At 35.3% G+C, this 22,069-nt stretch overlaps 1 protein-coding gene across 1 annotated transcript in view; it reads left to right on the plus strand.

Moving 5' to 3' along the window:
* USP34 (ubiquitin specific peptidase 34) overlaps positions 1–22,069 on the plus strand; it is a 307,094-nt gene that overhangs the window by 109,458 nt on the left and 175,567 nt on the right. Inside the window, 8 exon segments of the mRNA XM_006862984.1 lie at positions 160–290; positions 588–1,198; positions 3,615–3,829; positions 8,968–9,083; positions 9,177–9,304; positions 14,424–14,513; positions 17,379–17,474; positions 19,386–19,468. Coding sequence (XP_006863046.1) covers positions 160–290; positions 588–1,198; positions 3,615–3,829; positions 8,968–9,083; positions 9,177–9,304; positions 14,424–14,513; positions 17,379–17,474; positions 19,386–19,468 — 1,470 coding nt within the window.

Raw genomic sequence — 22,069 nt, forward strand, 5'->3', positions numbered from 1 at the left:
TTATTACAGAAATCATGTGTATCCTCTTAGAAATATGTTTAATCTGGAAATATTTCTGATAGTATAAGGTGTTGGCAAATGGTTCAGGGACTTAAGGGATAATGGCTTGGATCTTTGCTAACATAAATTAGAAGTAAAAACCAAAATTTTATTACATAGGGTCACCTGCAGCTAGTCCTCAAAGCAGTGATAACAGCGATACCCATCAAAGTGGAGGCAGTGACATTGAAATGGATGAGCAACTTATTAATAGAACCAAACATGTACAACAACGACTTTCAGACACTGAGGTATGAAAACAGCATTTCATCTGCCTTTTATAGGAATTTGTACACTTCTGCTGTAATTATCATTTTAACTTGGAATAGAAACATACTCCATGTTCAGGCTTTTCTTCTCTTCCTGACAGTACATTCAAGTAGTATTTTTAAGGTCCTTTACTTGCATTTGAGCTTTCCACTTTGTGTATTGTATAAAAGAATATGACAAGACCATGGCAGCCTTTTCAAAAAGAATAGTATGTTAATGTGTTAGTTACATTTTTCTTAATAGTTTAAATATTTATTTAAATGTGTTTCTAAATACAGGAATCCATGCAAGGAAGTTCAGATGAAACTGCCAATAGTGGTGAAGATGGAAGCAGTGGTCCTGGTAGCAGTAGTGGGCATAGTGATGGATCTAGCAATGAGGTGAATTCTAGCCATGCAAGCCAGTCTGCTGGAAGCCCAGGCAGTGAGGTACAGTCAGAAGACATTGCTGATATTGAAGCCCTTAAAGAGGAAGAGGAAGATGATGATCATGATCATAATCCTCCTAAAAGCAGTTGTGGTACAGATCTTCGGAATAGAAAGTTAGAAAGTCAAACAGGCATTTGTTTGGGAGACTCCCAAGGCCCATCAGAAAGAAGTGGAACTAGCAATGGAACAGGAACTGACCTGGTTTTTAACACTGAGTCAATGCCATCAGTAGATAATCGAATCCGAATGCTGGACACCTGTTCACACTCTGAAGATGTAGAACATGATATTTCAGGGGAAATGAATGCTGCTCATATAGCACAAGGTTCTCAGGATTCTTGTATCACACGAACTGGGGACTTCCTTGGGGAAACCATTGGAAATGAATTATTTAATTGTCGGCAGTTTATTGGGCCACAGCATCACCACCACCACCATCACCACCACCACCACCATGATGGGTAAGCGTACTTAAAAAACAAATAATCCAGTTTACACTTCCTACAGGGAGGTAATTGCAGCCTATATTTATTCATTGGCATATTGTTACTGGTTAGTGCTGTCCAGTAGCACTAGTGTGATGCTGTTGGAGAAGCACTGAGCCAAAGGTTGGGTTGAACTTCAAAGTTGGTGGTTTAAACTTAACAGTAGCTCTTGGAAATGCTATGCAGGCGCCCTATGAGTTGGAGCAGACTCTATGGCATGAGCAACAACAATAGCAATTTAATGTGAACTATAAGTATAAGCCAAAATAATTAACTATAAATTCCATAGTGGCCACATTTTAAAAAGCACCATGTAACTGGTGGAATTAGTTTTAGCAATATATTTTATTTAAACTTCTATATCTAAAATAGTACCATGTCTACATGGATTCAATATAAAATTAATAGGCCATTTTACTTCGTTGTACTAAGTCTTCGATGTCCAGTGTGTATTTTTCTACGTATAGCACTTTGTTTTTTGAACTATATGTGGCCATAAAATAATGTGGCCATAAAATATGAATATATGTGGTTTATCAGGATGATTTTTTTAAAAAGAAAAACAAGCAATTTTCATGGTCTTCTAGAATTCAATTTAGTGTCTTGGGAAACCATATGTCTGTACCTATTAACTCTCTTATTTTTGTTGCCATTGTGTCTTATTTGTATTGCTAACCTACAAGAGTACGGGTGTGGTACTGTAGGGTAAGTACTGGATTGCTCACCATAAGGTCAGCAGTTCACATCCACCAGCTGCTTCTTAGAAACCAATACAGAGGGTCACTATGACCCGGAAGCAACTTGATGGCACTTAACAACAAGAACCCAGGAAAGTTCATGGCAAGGTTTCTCCAACTGAGTACTTTTGACATTTTTTGACAGATAGTTAGTTCTTTGTTGTAAATGATGCCTTGTGAATGGTAGGATGCCTAGCGCCCTCTCGTCTCTAGCCTCAGATGTCAGGTGGTCAGGAGATTCCCCAAATTAATACCATCAAAAATGAATCCATTAAAAAAAAAATTAATCCACACACTGCCAAATGTCCTCTGGGAGCCAAAATCATCCTGATTGAGAACCACCAGTTTAAGGTAAATTAAGGGATATTGTTGTTAACTGCTGTCGAGTCGAATCTAATTTATAGTTATCCTGTATAGAGTTTCCTAGGAGCGTCTGGTGCATTTGAATAACCACCTTGCAGTTAGCACTCCATTGCTTATCCTGTTCCTCCAAACACACATATATTTCAAAGTTCTTGGCAACACAGGTAATATTCAAGACAAAAAATAATAGTTTATAAAGAACTCAGGTTGAATATATTCTTTGGGCACGTTGTAAGTCTCTTTTAGTCCTTAAGCCATATAGCCTCCTTATACCTTATATAACTTAATGTTTTATTCCTTTTGTGACCCTTGGAGTTTAGAGTGCCCACCTAACAGTTTCCAACTCTGAGGTTTAGAGGAAGCCACTATCTCAGTTTTCAGTGTGTACTGCCATCTGGTAGGTGCCTATGTAACTGTGAATCTGATAAAATCAGGCCTAATCTGACTATCCCAGCACAAATGATCCTTTTAGAGGCATATGTGTTCCAGTAATTGTATCGAAATCCTTATTACCTCCTCAATTTTTTCACGTCTTTCAAAATGCCCTCTGGTACTGAAAATACATTGTTTAAAAAAAGGCAGAAAAGTATTTCAGTTTTGAAAGGGTTAATTTTGCATTTTAGCCCTTACTAGCACTGGATTGCTAACTACAGCATTGACAGTTCAAACCCACCAGCCAATCCTCAGAAACCCTGCACAGGGTTGCTATGAATCAGAATGGATTCAACAGCAACTAATAACAACTTCCGTCTTTCTGTTGTTTGTCTTCCCATCTTTATGAGCGAAAGTTAAAAAAGTACTCTAATAGGATTCTAGTTTATTGCAGTCTGATTTATGGATTAGTTCCAAACAAAATATGTTTAAACATGTCTCTGATCAGAGGATCCCTGCAGATAATTTCTTTTGGTAACACGTCTTAGTTTCTTTAGAGTGCTGTTAAAAAAAAGAGAGAGAGAATCAAAACAATGGCTTCCTAGGGGGATCTGCTGGGCAACTTAATAAAAAGTTCTGATGTTGTAGGCTTTTTAATATTTGTAAAGCTATTAATATTCCTTATTGTTTTAAAAAATTCCTAATTGTTAAAATCAATAAAAGTTCTTGGCAACACAGCTAATGTTCAAGACAAAAAAATATTAATTTATGCAAAACTCAACAAAAGAAAAAAAACAAAACAAAAGATTTGTTGTTGAGTGTGTTACAACTTGTACCAGATATTGTAAGAATGACTCATTTGTGATTCAAAGAGTATGTTGAAATTTGAAATTACTAACATCCTCTTGGTTTCTATACAGGCATATGGTTGATGATATGCTTAGTGCAGATGATGTCAGCTGTAGTAGTTCCCAGGTCAGTGCAAAATCAGAAAAAAACATGGCTGATTTTGATGGTGAAGAGTCTGGATGTGAAGAGGAGCTAGTTCAGATAAATTCACATGCAGAGCTAACATCTCATCTTCAACAACATCTTCCCAATTTAGCATCTATTTATCACGAACATCTTAGTCAAGGTAAGATTTGTTGTATGTAGTACTTATTTGTAAAACAGAAGTAATGATATTACATTGTTAAGAGGAATTAATACTTAATGGATTGAAAACTTAACTACCATAGTTTTTGCAAAAACATTTTTCTTGCCAAAGGAGTGTTGTTAGGTGCCATCAAGTCGACTTCCACTGATAGCAACCCTACAAAAGTTGAAACACTGCCTGGTTCTGCACCATCCTCACAATTATTTTTACGCTTGAGCACATTGCTGCTGCCACTGTTCACTCCATCTCTTTGGGGTTCTTCCTCTTTGTCATTGACCCGTTACCAGGCATGATGGCCTTCTCCAGGGACTGGTTCGTGCCTGATAACGTGTTGGAAGTATGAGAGACGAAGTCTGGTCATCCTGGCTTCTAAGGAATATCATGGCTATACATTTTCCAACACAGATTTGTTAGTTCTTCTAGCAGTCCATGGAACTTTTAACATTCTCTTCCAGCACTATAATTCAAATGTATCAATTCTTATATATCATCATCCTTATTCATTGCCAAACTTTGACATGTATATGAGAATATTGAAAAGGGTATGGTATGAGTCAAGCACACCTTACTTAGTCCTCAAACTGACATTGTTGCTTTTGAACACTTTAAAGAGGTCTTGTGCAGCAGATTTGCCTAATGATAATATGTTGTTTGTTGTCCGAACTGCTACTTCAATGAATAATTGACTGCAGTGAAGTCTTTGACAACTTCAGTCTGTTCTCCATTTATCATTTATTGATTCATTTGTGAGGATTTTTTTGTTTTCTTTACATTGAGGTGCAACCCACACTGTAGGCTGTGGTCTTTGATCTTTATCAGGAAGTATTTTAAGTCCTCTTCACTTTCAGCAAGCAAGGTTGTATTGTTATCATTTGCATATTGCAGATTGTATTTATATTCTGTCAACGCCTTTTACCTTTGTTCACTCATGCTTTTATTGCCTTTAGTACCATAACTTTTTGATCATATGTACCTTTTTGATATGGTATATTATCAACTATTTCTATTTGATACAGTGACCCTGTACATTCCTTCCATCTTCTTTTAATATTTTCTGCATCATTCAGGGTTTTACTCCTATAATTTTTCTATATTGCAAATCAATGCTTGAATTTTTTACTCAGGTCTCTAACCTTGAGAAATGCTGAGCATGTTCTTTCCTTTATTGTTTTAAAACCTGAGGTCTTTGCACATTTCATAATAATATTTGACTTTGTCTTTTTGAGCTGCCCTTAGAAATTTATTGTTCAGCTCGTCATCATTTTTTCCATTTGCTTAAGCACCTCTACATTGTAGAGTAGGTTTCATTGTCTTTTTTTTTTTTTAAACTCTTTTATTGTGAATTATGTGATAGTTTACGTAGGAGAACATTAGCTTTACATTCATCCTGTTGTATGTAGTTTCATTGCCATGGTTACAGTCCCCTCCATGCATCATCAACCAACCAAAGGGTATAACCCACAAGCCTGCCCCTCAGTCATCAGTACACAGTCCCTCTCCCTCTCTAGGTCTAGAGTCCCCAGCCACTCCGTCTCTCCACGTCATTGTCTCTGCCTCTATCTCTGGTGTCACTGTTTCTCTGGGTAGGAGCTCACACTCTGCTCTACTCCCTTGATGGTCCCAGGGACCTCTGTTCCTGAACTGCAAAGTCAACCACTCTTCTCCTTTTACTACAAGACGTCTACCGTTACATTTCTAACCCCTCACTTTCTCATTGTCTTTTTGGCATCCATTTTGGTTTTTGCTTTCTTTCTTGTTTTTTAATGACCTTTTGGTTTCCTTCTGTATGATGTTCTTATTGTCATTCCAAAACTCTTCTGGTCTTTGCTAATTAGTGTCTAATGCATCAAATCTTTTCTTGGGATGATCTCTATAAATACAAGTGGGATATATCCAAGCTCGTGTTTTGGCTCCTATGGATTCGTTTTTTTTCTTCAGTTTAAGCATGAACTTGCATAAAAGCAATTGATAAATCTTGTCAACACTCTGCCCTTGTCCTTGTTTTGTTTGATGATAATTGGGCTTTTTCATGTTCTCTTCCACAAATGATCGTAAATGGAGAGAAAAGATTATGGTAGGCAAAGATTTCATTTTGTTTGGTTCCATTATCAACACTCATGTAAGCAGCAACCCAAGAAATCAAACGATATATTGCATTAGGGAAATCTGCTGCACAAGATTTCTGTAGTGTTCAAGAGCAAAGATGTCAGTTTGAGGACTAAGTTGCTCCTGACAAATGCCATGGTATTTTTATTAGCCTCATGTGCATGTGAAAGTTGGACAGTGAACAGAGAAAACCATTGAAGAATTGATGCATTTGTGTTAATGGTATTGGAAGAATATATGTCATCTTTAGTGTTAGAAATCTTAACAGTACATGCATAGAGTTTGTATGTGGGGATTGGTTATAAAGGGTCAATCTGAGTTGATGAGTTTATTTTGTATGTTGATTATGTAGTTTATGCTTCTGTAACAGTAGTTTTTTAAAGTAAACGCCAAAACATGCAAAAAAAGACAAGCCACACACAAAATATTTGTAATTCATGTATCATATAAAGGACCAGAACTTTACAACTCAATAGTAAGTCAGACAACCTAATTAAAAGTGTCAAGTGATTTATATTACCAGTGAAAATACATATTTATAAGTACATGAAAAGATATTCCTCTTCATTAGTAATTATGGAAATAGAAAATTCAAACAGTTATTGTACTATACATCATTTCTAGTGTCTGGAATTAGAGTGACTATATCAAGTGTGGAGTCCTGTTGTGGTGCTGTGGGTTAATGTGCTAGATTGCAAGGTTGATTTGAACCGCAAGGTCATTGGTTCACGCTCACTAACAGCTCCTCGGAAACCCTATACAGGGTCAGTGTGAGTCGGGGCATAATAACAACAAGTATTGAGAAACATAAAAGTATTGGATTTTGTATACTCATTTACTTCTTCTGGGTGTGTAAAATGGTACTGTCAGTTTGGTAGTTTTATAAAATGTTAAATATGCACTTACCATATGACCCAGCAGTTATACTCTTGAGTTATTTACACACTAGAGAGGAGAACATACATACATACATGGAAAGGCTTCTTAACACAAATGTTTATAGTAGCTAAAACTGGGAATAATCCAAACGTTCCTCCATCAGTGAGCAAATAAACATGGTATTTCCATATAGAAGAAAATTCTGTGCAATTGAAAGGAATATGCTACTGTTGTGTACGTCAGTATGTATGAACCTCAAAAAACATTTTTCGAATTTAAGGAAGCCAGACATAAAAGACCACATATTTTATGATTACATTAAAAAAAAAAAAAAAAAAAAATCCAGAAAAGTCAAATACAGGAGACCAAAACAGACTTTGACTGGGAAAGGTGATTGAGGTTGAACTAAAGAACTTTAGGAGATGATAAAGTGTTCTTTAACTTGAATATAGTGATAGGTGCTGCAAAGTTCTAAATTTAGCATTGTACATGTGCAATTCATTAGAAGTATTTAATAGTTGTTTTTAAAGGCTGTAGATTCCGACTCATAGTGACCCTGTTTATGGTTTCCATTGAGCAATTAGTGATTTTGAACCACTGACTTTGTGGTTTAAATTGACCTGTGGTCCAGTACTTATCCCACAGTGCCATACCAGGATTCCATATTTAATAATTGGTTGTTGGTTGGTTAGTTAACATGCCGTAGAGTCGGGTCCGACTCATTGCAACCCTGCATGGGGTTTCCGAGACTGTTAAGTCGTTACAGGAACAGAAAGCTTCATCTTTCTCCCATGAACCACCTGTTGGTTTCGAAGTGCTTACCTTGATGTTAGCAGCCAAACTTGTAACCACTATGCTACCAGAGCTCCTTGTATTTAATAGTAAAGCTGTTAAAATAAAAAGAAAGCATTTTGGGTTATTATACTGGAAGTAAGGAGCTCTGGTAGCATAGTGGTTACGAATTTGGCTGTTAACCTCAAGGTCAGCGGTTCGAAATTAACAGCTGTTCCTCGGGAGGTAGAGGAAGTTTTCTACTCTCGTAAAAATTTATAGCCTCGGAAACCCTGTATAGGGTTGCTGTGAGTCGGAACCGACTCCACGGCACACAACAACAACAATACTGGATGTAATCAGTCATAATCACATAATAAATACATTATATAGAATAGCCATAGAACTCTACTGGTAACCCCAGCGTCTGCAATTCAAACCCACCACTTGCTCTCCACACCCCATACCAATCTGTTATGAATTGGAACCGATTCAGTGTCACTTAATAACAGCAGCAACAGCAATTAAAGTATTTGTAGCCAGACACTCATTAAGATCCAATCGAATGTTTAGGGTAAATCACCATCTCCAATAAAAATCGGCTTATTGTTTATTTTTCTAAAGGTTGGGATTATATAAGATTATAAAGAAGGTAATTTCTAGAAAAACATATTGGTTAAATGCTTATTTTCTATGTGTTCTATAAGTTTGGAAAGGAGTTCAGGTAGTGTAGTAGTTACGAATCAGGCTCCTAACTTTCAAGGTCAGCAGTTTGAAACTACCAGTTGCTCCATGGAAGAAATGAGGCTTTCAGCTCCCATAAAGATTTACAGCCTCAGAGACCCTTTACAGGGTCGCTATGAATCAGAACCGACTCACCAACACACCCACACCACCACCATTCATTTGGAGTACTGGTGTGGCAGGTGTTGTAGGATAGGCACTAGACCTCATGGTCAGCTTAAACTGTGCAAGGTCAGTGGTTCAAACTCACCAGCAATTCCTCAGAAACCCTATACAGCGTTGCTATGAATTGAAATGAACTTGGCCACGTTTAATGACAACAATATGTTTTATTTAGGTGTCAAGTATTTGTATGCAGTTCTCTTAGTACTTGAAAAACACAAAATAATCATTAATTTGAATAGGGAAAAAGTCTGACTAGAACACTTATTTCCCTTTAGTTTTACCTAAATATGAACTGTGCTATTTTTTGCCTTTGATAAAGAATTGTTCTTATATATTGTATTTATTATATGATCAACAATGTTAGTGCTATATATGGATTTGTTAACTTTATAAATGATACAATGTACTTTACATCTACTGTCTTCTATAGTGTATTATGTTTTCTCCTTCAGGACCTGCAGTTCATAAACATCAATTTAACAGTAATGCTGTGACAGACATTAATTTGGATAACGTTTGCAAGAAAGGAAACACCTTGTTGTGGGATATAGTCCAAGATGATGATGCTGTAAGTTACTTAATGAAGCGAAAATATTACTCAATTTCAGCAAAATGAAATCCGTATAAACAGTAACTTGAATGTATATGTATTTTTTTGTAGGTCAATCTTTCTGAAGGATTAATAAATGAAGCAGAGAAACTTCTCTGTTCCTTAGTATGTTGGTTTACAGATAGACAGATTCGAATGAGATTCATTGAAGGTTGCCTTGAAAATTTAGGAAATAACAGGTAAATGGGAATTTTTAAATTCTTTATGAAGTAGTCAACATTCTTACTGTGTATTCTTACTATGTTGTGGCAATTTCGTAGCATATTTATGTACTATACATTATGGTTTATACATTAGATTCAAGGACTTTTCCTTCACAGGGTTAATATTTTGTTGCTTAGTGTTAATGTTTTCACCTCTATTGAGTAGAATCCCTCCAGCTGACACCAAACAAAACAAAACCCCTCCAGGAAATAAAAAATACTCTCTTGTCACAGGTACCATAATTGTAGCTAGTCTGTTTTCATATTACAATTAAATATTCTTAAACTGTGTCATTATATATAAAGGAAGCTAAGTAAGTTAAATGAAGTTAGAGGTGAAATATTGTAAACATCTCAATTTTGGTGTCATTTTTCTAATTCGGTTAATCTTGACTTTTATGTCTTGACCTTTGTAGTGCATAAGAATTTGGTGTTAGTTTTCCTATTAGCTCACACAGTATATTTTCATTGTGGTTTAGATAATTATCAGTTTCTTGATTTTCAATGCTATTCCATTGATAATACAATTTTAGGTTTCCTTGATAATATTCCATTCTCTGACATAGTCAAAACATGATTCTGGTGAATCTGTTGGCAATTCTATTAATAATACGGTATATTGTTTTCAGGTTGCGTTTGGCCAGGACTGTTAAACATGTCTCATTTTATTGCATATTTAAATGTTTCACAATGTGCTTTTCCAAATCATGTTGGAAAAAAACAAAAGGAATATTTCCTTTTTGTTTTGTTTTATTTTTGCTTTAAACCCACTGCCGTTTAATCTATTGCAACTCATAGCATACAATTTTAACAGCACAATGGAAAACATGTTTGTTCATGAAATCAAAACTTTTAATAGACTTTAGTTAATCAATTGTCTGATTTAGCCTGTTGTTTGAAAAGAATGCTCTTACTGTTTGGATGATACTTTATTATCTACATTGGCTTCATATCAGTTAAATATAAAATAATTTTCTTTTAAAAGTCTTTGTTAAACTCCTGAACAGTTTTAGAGTGGTTATACTCATTTATGTGCTGTCATATGTGCATCTGTATACCTTGTGACTCATTATTTCCACGCCTATGTATGTTGTTGTTAGGTGCCTGGCAAAAATAAATCCCGGCTGATCATGAAAAGATACTAATGCTCTTAGCAGCCCTATTAACATAGCTAAATACCCTTTGTTTAGCTATCCAAATGTTGTAGAATAGTAAAGTGATAAGTAAATTTTGGAATTTTATAGAGTAAAATGACTGACTAAGCTACAGTCACATGGAGCAATGTGGATAAACCTCAGTATCTTTGTTCTTGTTAAGTACATTCTGGTGGTAGATACTTAACAGAGAATATTACAAGTAGTGATGAATGAATCAGGGTAAGTGGGATAAAGAGACTTCAGGTTTGAGTAGAGATTTCTGTTTAAATATAGAATTGTCAGTCATTCACTGTGTTAAAGAAACCAGAGTAAAGTGAGGGAAGAATTTCTGTAGAACTTTACAGGTAGAAGTAGGGTAGCAGCTTTCAAGACCCTTAGGTAGAAAAATGCTCTGTGTGTTTTTGAGATACATAGCAAAAATGAAGATTGGGAGGAAATTTATACTGATCGGGGGATTGTTGGGGACAAATCACACAGGTCTCTGTAGTCCAGTTTAAGTGCTCTGGATATTATTCAGAAATAAAAGGTTGTCTTTTCTCTCTAACTTTTCCTACTGACTAAGTCTCACCACTGATTTCTGATACCTCTGGTATTTCTCCCAAAAAGAATAGGCAATTTTGGGTATTTACTTGTAACCACACTTGTGAGTAGAACTCCACTGTTTCTTATTAGAAATTCTCGTACATTCGTTTTGCCAAACATTGCTGTCTCCAGATCTGAAAAAGTTTGTTTTTCTCATTCAGATTTTCTTTACTTCTTTTAAATCATCTTTTCTACTAAGACTTTGGGAATTTATATGTGAAAATCTTGATACTTGTTCATTTCTGCGCATAAGCATGCTCTGATATACTCTTGGTTTTAAATGATTCCCTATGTTTTTTGTGTGTTCTTTCATTGTTAAGGGCTTGGCATGCTTCCACTATCACTATGGCGTATATGGACTTTCTGGTGTGGTGTTGTAGGTTAAGTGCAGGACTGCAAGGTCAGTTTGAACCATAAAATTGGCAGTTCATACTCAACAGTTGCTCCTCAGAAGCCCTATATAGGGTAACTATTAGTCAGAACCAACTTGACATCCCACAATAACAACAACAAATAAGGAGTCCTGTGTTGTTCTATAGGATAAGTATTCAGCTGACTGCTAACCTCAAGGTTGGGAGTTCAAAGCTACCAGCTGCTCCTTGGAAACCCAACACAGGATCGTTGAGTTAAAACCGACTTGATGGCACTTCACAACAACAATAAGGCAATTGGGAGCTTAATGGCTTTATATGGTAATCACCAGACTGTGAACCACAAGGTGTCCCTAGTTTGAGTCCGACATCTTCTCATGCAAAGATTTCAAGCTTTGGAATCCCTTTACCAGATTGTTATGAGTTGAAACTGACTTGACAGCACGTAACAAAAACAATAAGGCAATTAGTTATTTTCAACTAGAATATAAATCACATCTGGTGAGAATTGGGGAAATAGATATAATAGGTATAATTTACAATAACCCCTTAGATTCCTGCTCCTCAAAATGCTGTCCACAAAGCAGCAGTATGAGTATCACTTGTTGAGCTTGTTAGAAATGCAGAATCTCTGCCTCTACCCCAGACCTATTTAATCAGGATGTGCATTGTAAAAATTCCCTAGGTGAATGAATAGACCTTCAGATTTCCAAGACAACCTCTAAGCTGCTGCCCCTCATTTTCCTTGATTAGTTTTCAGAAGTTAAAGAATAAGTAAAAAAAAATTACCTTCAAATATTCTCCACTTGTTTTGTACCCAAAGATTTACAACATATTTTACTTTAAAAGTCTTGGATTTGAATTTTTTAAATTTTATTTCCTGTCCCAAAGTATAAGATAAATTGAACATTGAGAATAAATTTTTTATAAATGGTTAAGGATCTAAGATGTATGTATAGTCGAGTAAATCCTTTGTACCGATACTTTTTCCTTTCATCTTTAGTTTCTGTTAATACATAGAATAAAATAACCTTTCTTTACACTCAGTGAGTTAAAACTTAATATTATCAAAATAATCTAAAGAATATCACTCCTTAGTAATCTCTCCAAGAAAGGAGAAAGGTAAAAGAAGAAAGAGATAGAGGTGATAGGGAACAACAAATATATAGCAAATAAAGATGGAATTCCAAATTCTGGTTAATGCTGTTTCCTTAAATGCTTTGTGGTAATCAGAGTACTCACTTCCATTGATGAAGGACATATTAGGTACCATCATATTGCTATAAAAATAGATGGAAATTATAAAATAGGATCAGCAATAATAATATTTAAGTTGCTGTTGTTGTAAAGTGCCGTGGAGTCGGTTCCGACTCATAGCGACCCTGCACAGGGTTTCCGAGGCTGTAAATCTTTACGGGAGCAGAACGCTTCATCTTTCTCCCACAGAACCGCTGGTAGTTTCGATTGCTAACCTTGTGGTTCACAGCCCAATTCGTAACCACTACGCTACCAGAGCTCCTTAATATTTAAGTTACTGATATAAAAATTAATAACACTATCACGTATTTAAAATGCCAGGTACTGTTTTAAGTGGTTTCCCTTATTTAATTTTCACAGCATTTCTTTGACTTATATACAATCATTACCCCATACTGAGCAAACTGAGGGACAAAAAGATGTTACTTGATCTCATAGAAACATTAACAACCAAGGAACATTGCTTGTTTTAATCATGATAGAAATACTTAGGGGAGCCTTTTTTTTTAATCACCATTTTATAGTTACAGAAATATGTATATAGATAAATTTAGTAACTTGTCAAATGCATATTAAGGTTTTGATAGGTGCATTGCCTTGCAGTCTGTTCCAATTCAGAGCAATCCTATGAACAGTAGAGCTTAACACACCGCCCATTTCTGCACCATCCTCATAATTGTTCTTAGTTTGAGCACAACTGTTGCTGTCAACTGTGTCAGTCCATCTCATTGTTCTACTCTTTTTGGCTGATGCTCCACTTTACCAAGTATGCTGTCCTTCTTGAGGGCCTGGAATGAAGTCCTGCCCTCCTGGTTTCCAAGGTGCATTCTGGCTGTATTACTTCTAACACAGATTTGTTTGTTCTTCTGACAGTCCGTTCTTCTCCATCGCTATAACTCAAATGCATCAATTCTTCTGTGATCTTCCTTATTCATTATGTAACTTTGGCAAACATATGAGATGATTGAAAGTACCATGACCTGGGTCAGGTGCACCTTAGTCCTCAAACTGACACCTTTGCTCTTGAACACTTTAATGGTGTAAGGATACATTCCTGATGCACACTTTTTTTGATTTTAGACCATTCAGTATCTCCTTGTTCTGTTAGAATGACCTCCTCGTGGTGTATGTATATGTTCCTCAAAAGCACAATTAGATGTTCTGGAATAATCATCATTTGAATTGTTTGTTATCCGTAGTATGTAATGATCCATTCAGTCAAATGCCTTTGCATAGTCAGTATAGTACAAGTCAATGATTTTCTGGTATTCTCAGCTTTCAGCCAAGATTCGTTACTGTCAGAGTTTATATACCTCATTCTCAGTCCACATCCTTTTCTGAATCAAGCTTGAATTTATCGCAGCTCCCTGTTGTTGCGTACTGTTGCAGTCATTTTAAAAAAATGTTATTATCCTCAACAAAATTTTGCTTGCATGTAATATTACTCAGTGATTTACACATTTTGTTGAGCCACCTTTCTCTGGAGTGGGCACAAATATGGATCTCTTCCAATCAGTTGGCTAAGTTACTGTCTTCCCAATTTCTTGCCATAGTGAGTGCCTCCAGTACTGTGTCAGTTTGTTGAAACATTTCAACTTGTATTCTGTCATTCCTAGAGCTTAGTTTTTGCAGTTAAAATTTAAATACCCGAGATTAAAAAGCTAGAATCATTGAATATAGAGAGTATAGTTTCTTAAAATTCTACAAATGCCTCTTTTTGCATTTCAGATCAGTAGTAATTTCACTTCGTCTTCTTCCAAAACTGTTTGGTACTTTTCAGCAATTTGGGAGCAGTTATGATACACATTGGATTACAATGTAAGTAATTAGAGTATTTACATCAAGAATTTTTCAATTATGTTTAATAATTAAGACTTTAAATAATTACTTGTTTACCAACTTTTACAATGCTTCAATAAAAGTTTTCTCCTATGGTTTAAATCTTAGATTTCTCAGAGTGCTATCCTTACCCCTTGAAACTATCACTAGTACCTTAGAGAATCTAACTTTTTTTGTTTTCTCTTAGTTTGAAAACAACTGACCTTATAGTTCAGTCCCTTATTCCACATTGCCTCATAGGAAGCCTTTAATTTTTCCCATTAAGAGGACATTCCATCTATCATGTTAGGCATAATCTTGACACGCATTTACATTAAGAGAGAATTTATTTCAAAGTATTATTTTAAGGTACTGCTTTAATATAGAAGTGATCTGTTTTGGGGGTAATATTTTAGCGAATGTTGAATTTTACAAACATTTATAAATGTAAGAAAATGTTTCATTCTAAATATCCTTTTGGAGAGGTCTCAAAGACATAAGAGTTCAAGGGAAAATTGGATCTGCAGAAGGAATTTTTTGTGTGGTCAAGGAGGATGTCTTTTTTTTTTATCTGTTTCTTTCTCAAATCTCTGATTAGATAGTAAGACCATTTGTTTGCCTTCAAAATGATACCATTTGAAAACTTTTAAGATGTCTGCACTATAGTTCCAAATAGGATGACTTTAGGATTTGTGAGCTGTATCCCTTGCTGCATTTCTTGCCATGCTTAAGGACTTATGTTTAACCAGAGCCTCTTAAATATTTTTTTTTTTTTTTTTTTTAGAATTCTCTGTCATTGGTTAAGAAAACAATGTGAATTTAGTGATAGTTCTGTTTGTAAGTACAAAGAAGGTCTTTGATGTTAAAAAGAGTAAGAGAAAGCATTTAGTATTAGGAGCCCTGGTGATGTGCTATAGGTTAGGTGTGTTGGCTTTTTAACCTTAGGGTTAGCAGTTCAAATCCAACATCTGTTCCATGGGAGAAAGGTAGTCTGCTTTTGATGATTTGTAGTCCCAGACATTATATGGGACCACTTTGAGTCAGAATTGACTCAATGGCAGAAGATTTGGTTTTGATTAAGTAGAAAAGTAGTGTGAGGGCTCTTTCATTACTTTTTAATGCTGAATTGCAAATTGTAACTGCGGTAAAAGAATTCACTTGGCGCTAATTTAGGTCAGTTGAGAGTCCATACTCTTAGTGGAAGTGATTTTGTGAATACTGAACCACAAGGTCAGCAGTTTGAACTACCAGCTGCTTGACAGAAGAAAGATGAATCTTTCTGCTACCGTTAAGATTTACAGCCTCGGGAATCCTGTTCAGGGTCGCTATGGGTCGGAACCGACTCGACAGCACTTAACAACAACAGCAACAATATTTAGTACCTGAACTAAAGTATAAGGGGGCTTCAGAAAGTTTGTCAATCAATGGAATTAAAATATAATGGAATTCTTCCAAGAAGTTTTTGAAGTCCCTTGGCATATTGAATTGAAATATTTTTAGCTTGTAACTTTAAATATAAACAAGCTCAATTAAAAGCAGTTCCTAAAGTTTTCATTAGCACATGTAACTGGTATCCTACACCTAATAGATCATTTAAAAGAACTCTGAACTCTTAGGGTAGTTAATAAAAAAAACTTCCATTGATTGTAAATCTTTTGTGGGCTGGATATTGCACTCAATCTTTGATACATACTAATGGTTAAACTACTCTTAGCGCTCTAAGTTTTAAATTGGGAAATATTCTTAATTCTTTAAAAAACTCAAAACAGCAGACATGGTTTAAGTCTACTCACTTGAAACAGTGCCACAAGTATATTGCAGCTGGTTTCAAATCCATGACTTATCACTGAGGCTGGTTGCTACCTCTTGACCATCATTGAGTGATTGGCCAGGCAGAATTAGAGCAGATACATGATGTAATTGCATTAAAGTGTTTGGAATTGTAATTCTTCTACAGCTATACATTTAACTGATACATTGCTAATGTGTATCATGTGTACAGATGCTAACTATGAAAGCTATAGACCCTGGAGTCTTTGAACTTATGTATCACAATTTTTTTTGTTTTTAGATTATTTTGGAACTTAATACCTGAGTATATCTTTCTTTTTAAACATCTTTTAAAATTTCTTTTTCATAAGCAAATTATTGACAATGAAAATTAATTCAGTAAATTTATATTGCATGCCTTCTTAGCTGCTTAGAACTGTATTAAATTCTGCTAAATAACATTTAAGGCACATAGTCATTGTCTTACGTGTGTACTATATATTTTTAGTACTGCTAAGTGCTATCAAGTCATTTCCAACTTACAGGAACCTTGTGTAGGGCTTTTCAAGGAGCAGTTTTAACTTCTGACCTTTAGCAGTACAGTGCTTACCTAACAGCACCATACCAGGACCTCATTGTTGTTATTGTTAAGTGTCATTGAGTCAATTCCAACTCCTAGTGGCCCTGTGTAAGATTTCCAAGGAGTAACTGGTAGGTTTGAACCAGCTGTTCCTGACCTTAATAGTTTCGTAGTCCAGTGCTTATCCTACAGCACCACATTAGGACTGAATATGATACAGTATACATGTAAGACAGTAACTATGTGCCTTAATTGTTATTTATCATTTGTAATAGTAAATACCTTGTCAGGCATTTTAACCCCCTCAAAGAAATTTGAGTATTTTGAGACAAAAAGCAATAATTGTACTTTAAATTCATAAAAAAATAAAGAGCATTGCTCTTTTTATCATAGACATATAAGTAGAACTTGTAAGCTTTTGATACATATGAGGATCATATCTATATCTATTCCCAGTATAGATTTATTCTCTCACTCTGTTCCCTTAAAAATTTTTTTTCTTTTAATTGGACCAGGTGGGCAGAAAAAGAACTGAACATGATGAAACTTTTCTTTGACAATTTGGTATATTACATTCAAGCCGTTAGGGAAGGAAGACAAAAACATGCACTGTAAGTACCCCAGCCATGTTGAGTGTTAAAGAGTGGATCATCCTTCCTTTGAAAGATGACTTTCTCATGTTTTCTGCTCATGTAGTAAATAAACTTAACAGAGTATTGCAAATGTACAAATTGTAAGGAGAATAAAGGCTGACAGAAAATTTTCTAAGCTGAAAGATTTTTTTTTGAGGCTACTTTTGCAATTCATAATCTTATTTATGTAAGGTTATACTGCATTTTGGGGTGGATAGCCTTGACTCTTTTTTCTGTTGATAGATTATTGTTTTCAGAGATCAAGAGTAAATATCTTTTCTGAGTAAATAGTTGTTTCTAAATAATGTATTTAACATATAATTGATTTAAATATTTTATTATGCTTGGATGCTAGTGTTAGAAAGTTAAAATGTGTATGTGTGGAAGATTTAAAAATTAATAGGACTGATCAATATTTTCATTAAAATATTTTCTGCATATATTCAAGTGATGTTGGATAAAAGTTGGTGGAAATTAGTAGTGGTATAAACCTCTCTCTTGGCAGTTCCAGGTAACTCAGTACAGGGTTTCCAAGACTAAATCTCTATAGGAACAAGAAAGCCTTATCCTTCCCTGGTGTGGAGTGACTGCTGGGTTTGAACTTCCGGTCTTGGTTTTAACAGTCCAGTGCTTAATCCTACAGCACCACCAGCGCTCCTGAGTAGTAGTATGTTGTTGTGGTGATTGATAAGTGCTATTGAGTCAGTTCCGGGTCAGTGCAACCCTGTATAGGGTTTCCAAAGAGTGGCTGGTGGGTTTGAACTGCCAATCTTACTGTTCGTAGCCCAGTGCTTTTTCTACAGCACCACACCAAGACTATGAGTCATGGTAAAGTTGAGTGCAAGAAAGGGGAACCATGTCAGTTCACCCACAAGCCTCCAAGTTTAATACTAGCCATTGAATTTTTATACAAATGAATTATAATTACATTTGAAATAATATTTTACAAATGCCAATTTTGTGTTAGACCCCCCTGCATTAGAGTCCTGTATACCCTGTTTGCATGGTTGCACCCAATCATTTGGACTAGACATATATCACTGTAGGATCAGCACTGGGACTGCAATCCACAAGGTCAGCAGTTCAAACCCAACAGTTGCTCTTTGGAAACCCTGTAGGGTTGGTAGTGAATTGCAGTGGACTTGATGGCACTTAACAACAACATATTCATTATGTGATATTATGAAATAAATTCATAAAAATGGTATATTAGTGTGTCTTGTTTGAGGAATACGGTATCACTGTGGGCCATTGATAAAGCATGTAATTTTTAGATAGACATTAACTGCTTAGTTTATATGTATATTACATAATTTCAAGATGATATCTTATGCACTTTCTCATATTATTTGAAATTTATGCAATGATTTTCAAGTTTTTGAAATATATGAAACAACATAAATTTCAAATATAACACTTTGCCTTATGAATTTTTTTTTATGTAACCAAAGTTAATAAGAAGTCTGTGGTTCAAATCCAGGTGTCACCTAGTCTTTACTTTTAAAAACAAACTAATAACCCCTCATATGAACCCATATGCCTGCTTGGCAGGGCGAAAGCTATAAAGTTTCACAGCCTTTGCAAAACTGTGAGTGATGTAGTTCTGTAGGAAAAGCCCTGGACTACAAACAACTAGATGAGCATTTTGAGCCCACCAGCCGTCTATATGACAGAACACCTCATCTTTCTGTTTCTGAAACCCTATGCAAGGTCACTATAAGTCAGTGGCACTTAACAACAATGAAGTTAAATATTATTAAAACATTTCAGATTATGAAAATGAAAGTTTACTTACTTGCTGTAAGATATATTTGAGTTCATTAAATGTTTAAAAATAACTACGCAGTAGAATCTTTCAATTAACTGTTTTAATGACTTTTAAAAACATAGGTACAGCCATAGTGCTGAAGTTCAAGTTCGACTTCAATTCTTGACTTGTGTATTTTCAACTCTTGGATCACCTGATCATTTCAGTAAGTTTATTGGATTTTTAAAATTAGTATGCTTTGAAATTTTTATTGCAGTAGAGTCCTGCCAAATTTACTTGTGCCTTTAGATTTCTTTGGTGATTAAATTATTCTCAATATTTTTAAATTGTATCAACATTCAGACACTATATTAAAACATTTGAAAATGCCTATTTACATTCAAAAACATTATTGCATGAATTTGTTTTTAAAACTTTTGTAATACAGTCCTGGTATGGCACTGTAGTGTTGGACTGCTCTGGACTGCTGATCACAAGGTCGGCTGTTAAAACCCACCAGACAGTCCTCAGAAACCCTATGTAGGATTGCTATGAGTTGGAACTGATTCGACAGTAATTAGTAATAGTGTAGATCTCAGAAAAGTCATATCACTCAAATCTAATGGTCATATAAATATAATATTGAAAATACTCTTTTTTACAACTTCATTTTTCTTTAGCTCAAATTACTGAATGTTCTCTCAGTATGGTTTGGCAATAAGAGCATGACCCTGACACAGGTTACTTGCTTCATTCTGTGAAATAGCAGTCTGTCAATGGATAAGGGACTATTTGTAGGAGCAACTCCTTGGGATAGGAAGACTTAAGATAGGATCACTGCGTCTTTTAATATTTTTGGTTATAGTATCTTGCTGTGTGCCGCTATGGGTTAATGTGCCAGACTGCAAAGCCATTTGAACTGCAAGGTTGGCAGTTCGAACTCACCAGCCTCTCTTCAGAAACCCTATACGTGGTTGCTATGGGTCAGAACCAACTCGACGGCACTTAACAACATCTTGCTATCGCTTTGGTTAGAGATAGCGATTGTGAACTGTTATCACAGCTGTAGTTGGTAGGTGCTGTCGAATTGGTTGTGACTCGTGACAACCCTAAAGAAAACAGAATGAACTATTGACTACTATTCTTTTTCAAAATTTCCTGGCTGCAGAGATGATAACGATATTATTAAGATTGATCAGTTACATTAGTAGTTCATCTTTTATCTTTTTTAAAGAGAGATTGGTCTGGTATATGTCGAGTCTAGATTGTCAAATCCACATGATGGATATTCTCACAAGTGAGGAAGTTTGATTTCTGTTAGTCAAGTTCTTTTTCTCCTTCTAGGTTGATTGTATCAGTTTTAATTTTCCATACTTACGTGTGTGTGTCCATGTCTAACAGATCCTATTTCTTGAAGGACGTTCGCTTTCTTTAGCTTTGATTAATATAGTCAAACTAGTGAATATACCGCTAGCCTAGAGGTATCATCATGTCTCTCTCAAGTCAGTATCTATACTTGGTATTCACTGTATGTTTATCTTACTGTTTAATCTTATAATTTCTTCATGTTCAAACTATTTTTAACAGATATCTCATGTATTATCATGCCTAATAGATTTCAAAAGTAAGCTACCTGCTTTTGATAAGAAACATGTTTCATGCTATTAAGTCATTTACCATAACCATTATGACTAATAAAATAACATGCAATAAATAATAACATAACAAACCTGATCTTATATAGGACAAAGTAAAACCAAAGCAAATAATATAAGCATGAATAATTTTATATGGCTGTAAAGTTTATGTGTGTTTAATAGTATAGCTTCTCTTGTGTATTGGTTCACAGTGTCTGCTGTCCAAGTGGTATCAAATTGAAAACTTTGAGACCTCACAGTTATAGTTTCTGTCAGTTATCATGCGGTTATTCCAAAATTATATATGAGGGTGAGTCAAAAATTATCCTCACTCTGGCTGTAGAATTTATTTTTAAATGAATGTTTAGAAAAGACAAATACATCATTTTTTTATATGATCTCCTTGCTTTACAAGTCACTTTGTCCATCTGTCACCAGGCTTTCGTATTACCTTGTTTAAAAAATGTTTTAGGCTGAGCGGCGAGCCCAAATGCACAGATATCTTCATTTCTTCAGAGATGAATCTTCATCCTTAAAGGGCTGCTTTCAGGGGACCAGATGGGTCAAATTATGGTGGAGCATGAGTAGGACTACAGGGAGGATGCTTTAACACCTCATAACGATTTTTGCAGAGGGTCAACAGTGCAGACATGCATTGTCATGTAAGATCACAATGCCCTTGGATAGTTGTTATCCTCTGCATTTAATCCAGTTTAGGCTTCAGCTCTTCTGTGAGCAACTCACTGTAATGAACACGCTGATTGTTGAACCTTTTTCCTGATAGTATACTAATACTGGACTTTGAGAATTCCAGATAGTGGTAAGCATCAATTTTCCACTTAGTGGTGGACTTTTGAACATGTCCTTGGTCAGCAGTTGAGGATATTTCCATTTCATACTCTGCCATTTACTCTCAGGCTTATAGTGGTGAATCCATGTCTTTTCACCAGTAACGATTTTTTTGTAAGTGACTTTAACTTTCCTTTAAGTATGGGTCCAAAGTTTGTTTGCATATGTCCAAACTGTTTTGTTTGTGTATTTCCATGAGTTGGTTTGGTAACCATCTCGCACAAACTTTTTTTTTAGGGGGTTTTTATTGTGGATTGAGTGAAAGTTTACAGGGCATATCATCAGTTTTGCATTCAACAAATCATATACCTTGTTTCATTACATTGATTATAATCCCCTCC

Source organism: Chrysochloris asiatica, unplaced genomic scaffold (genome assembly GCF_000296735.1).
Source record: "Chrysochloris asiatica unplaced genomic scaffold, ChrAsi1.0 scaffold00052, whole genome shotgun sequence".
NCBI classification, from domain to species: domain Eukaryota; kingdom Metazoa; phylum Chordata; class Mammalia; order Afrosoricida; family Chrysochloridae; genus Chrysochloris; species Chrysochloris asiatica.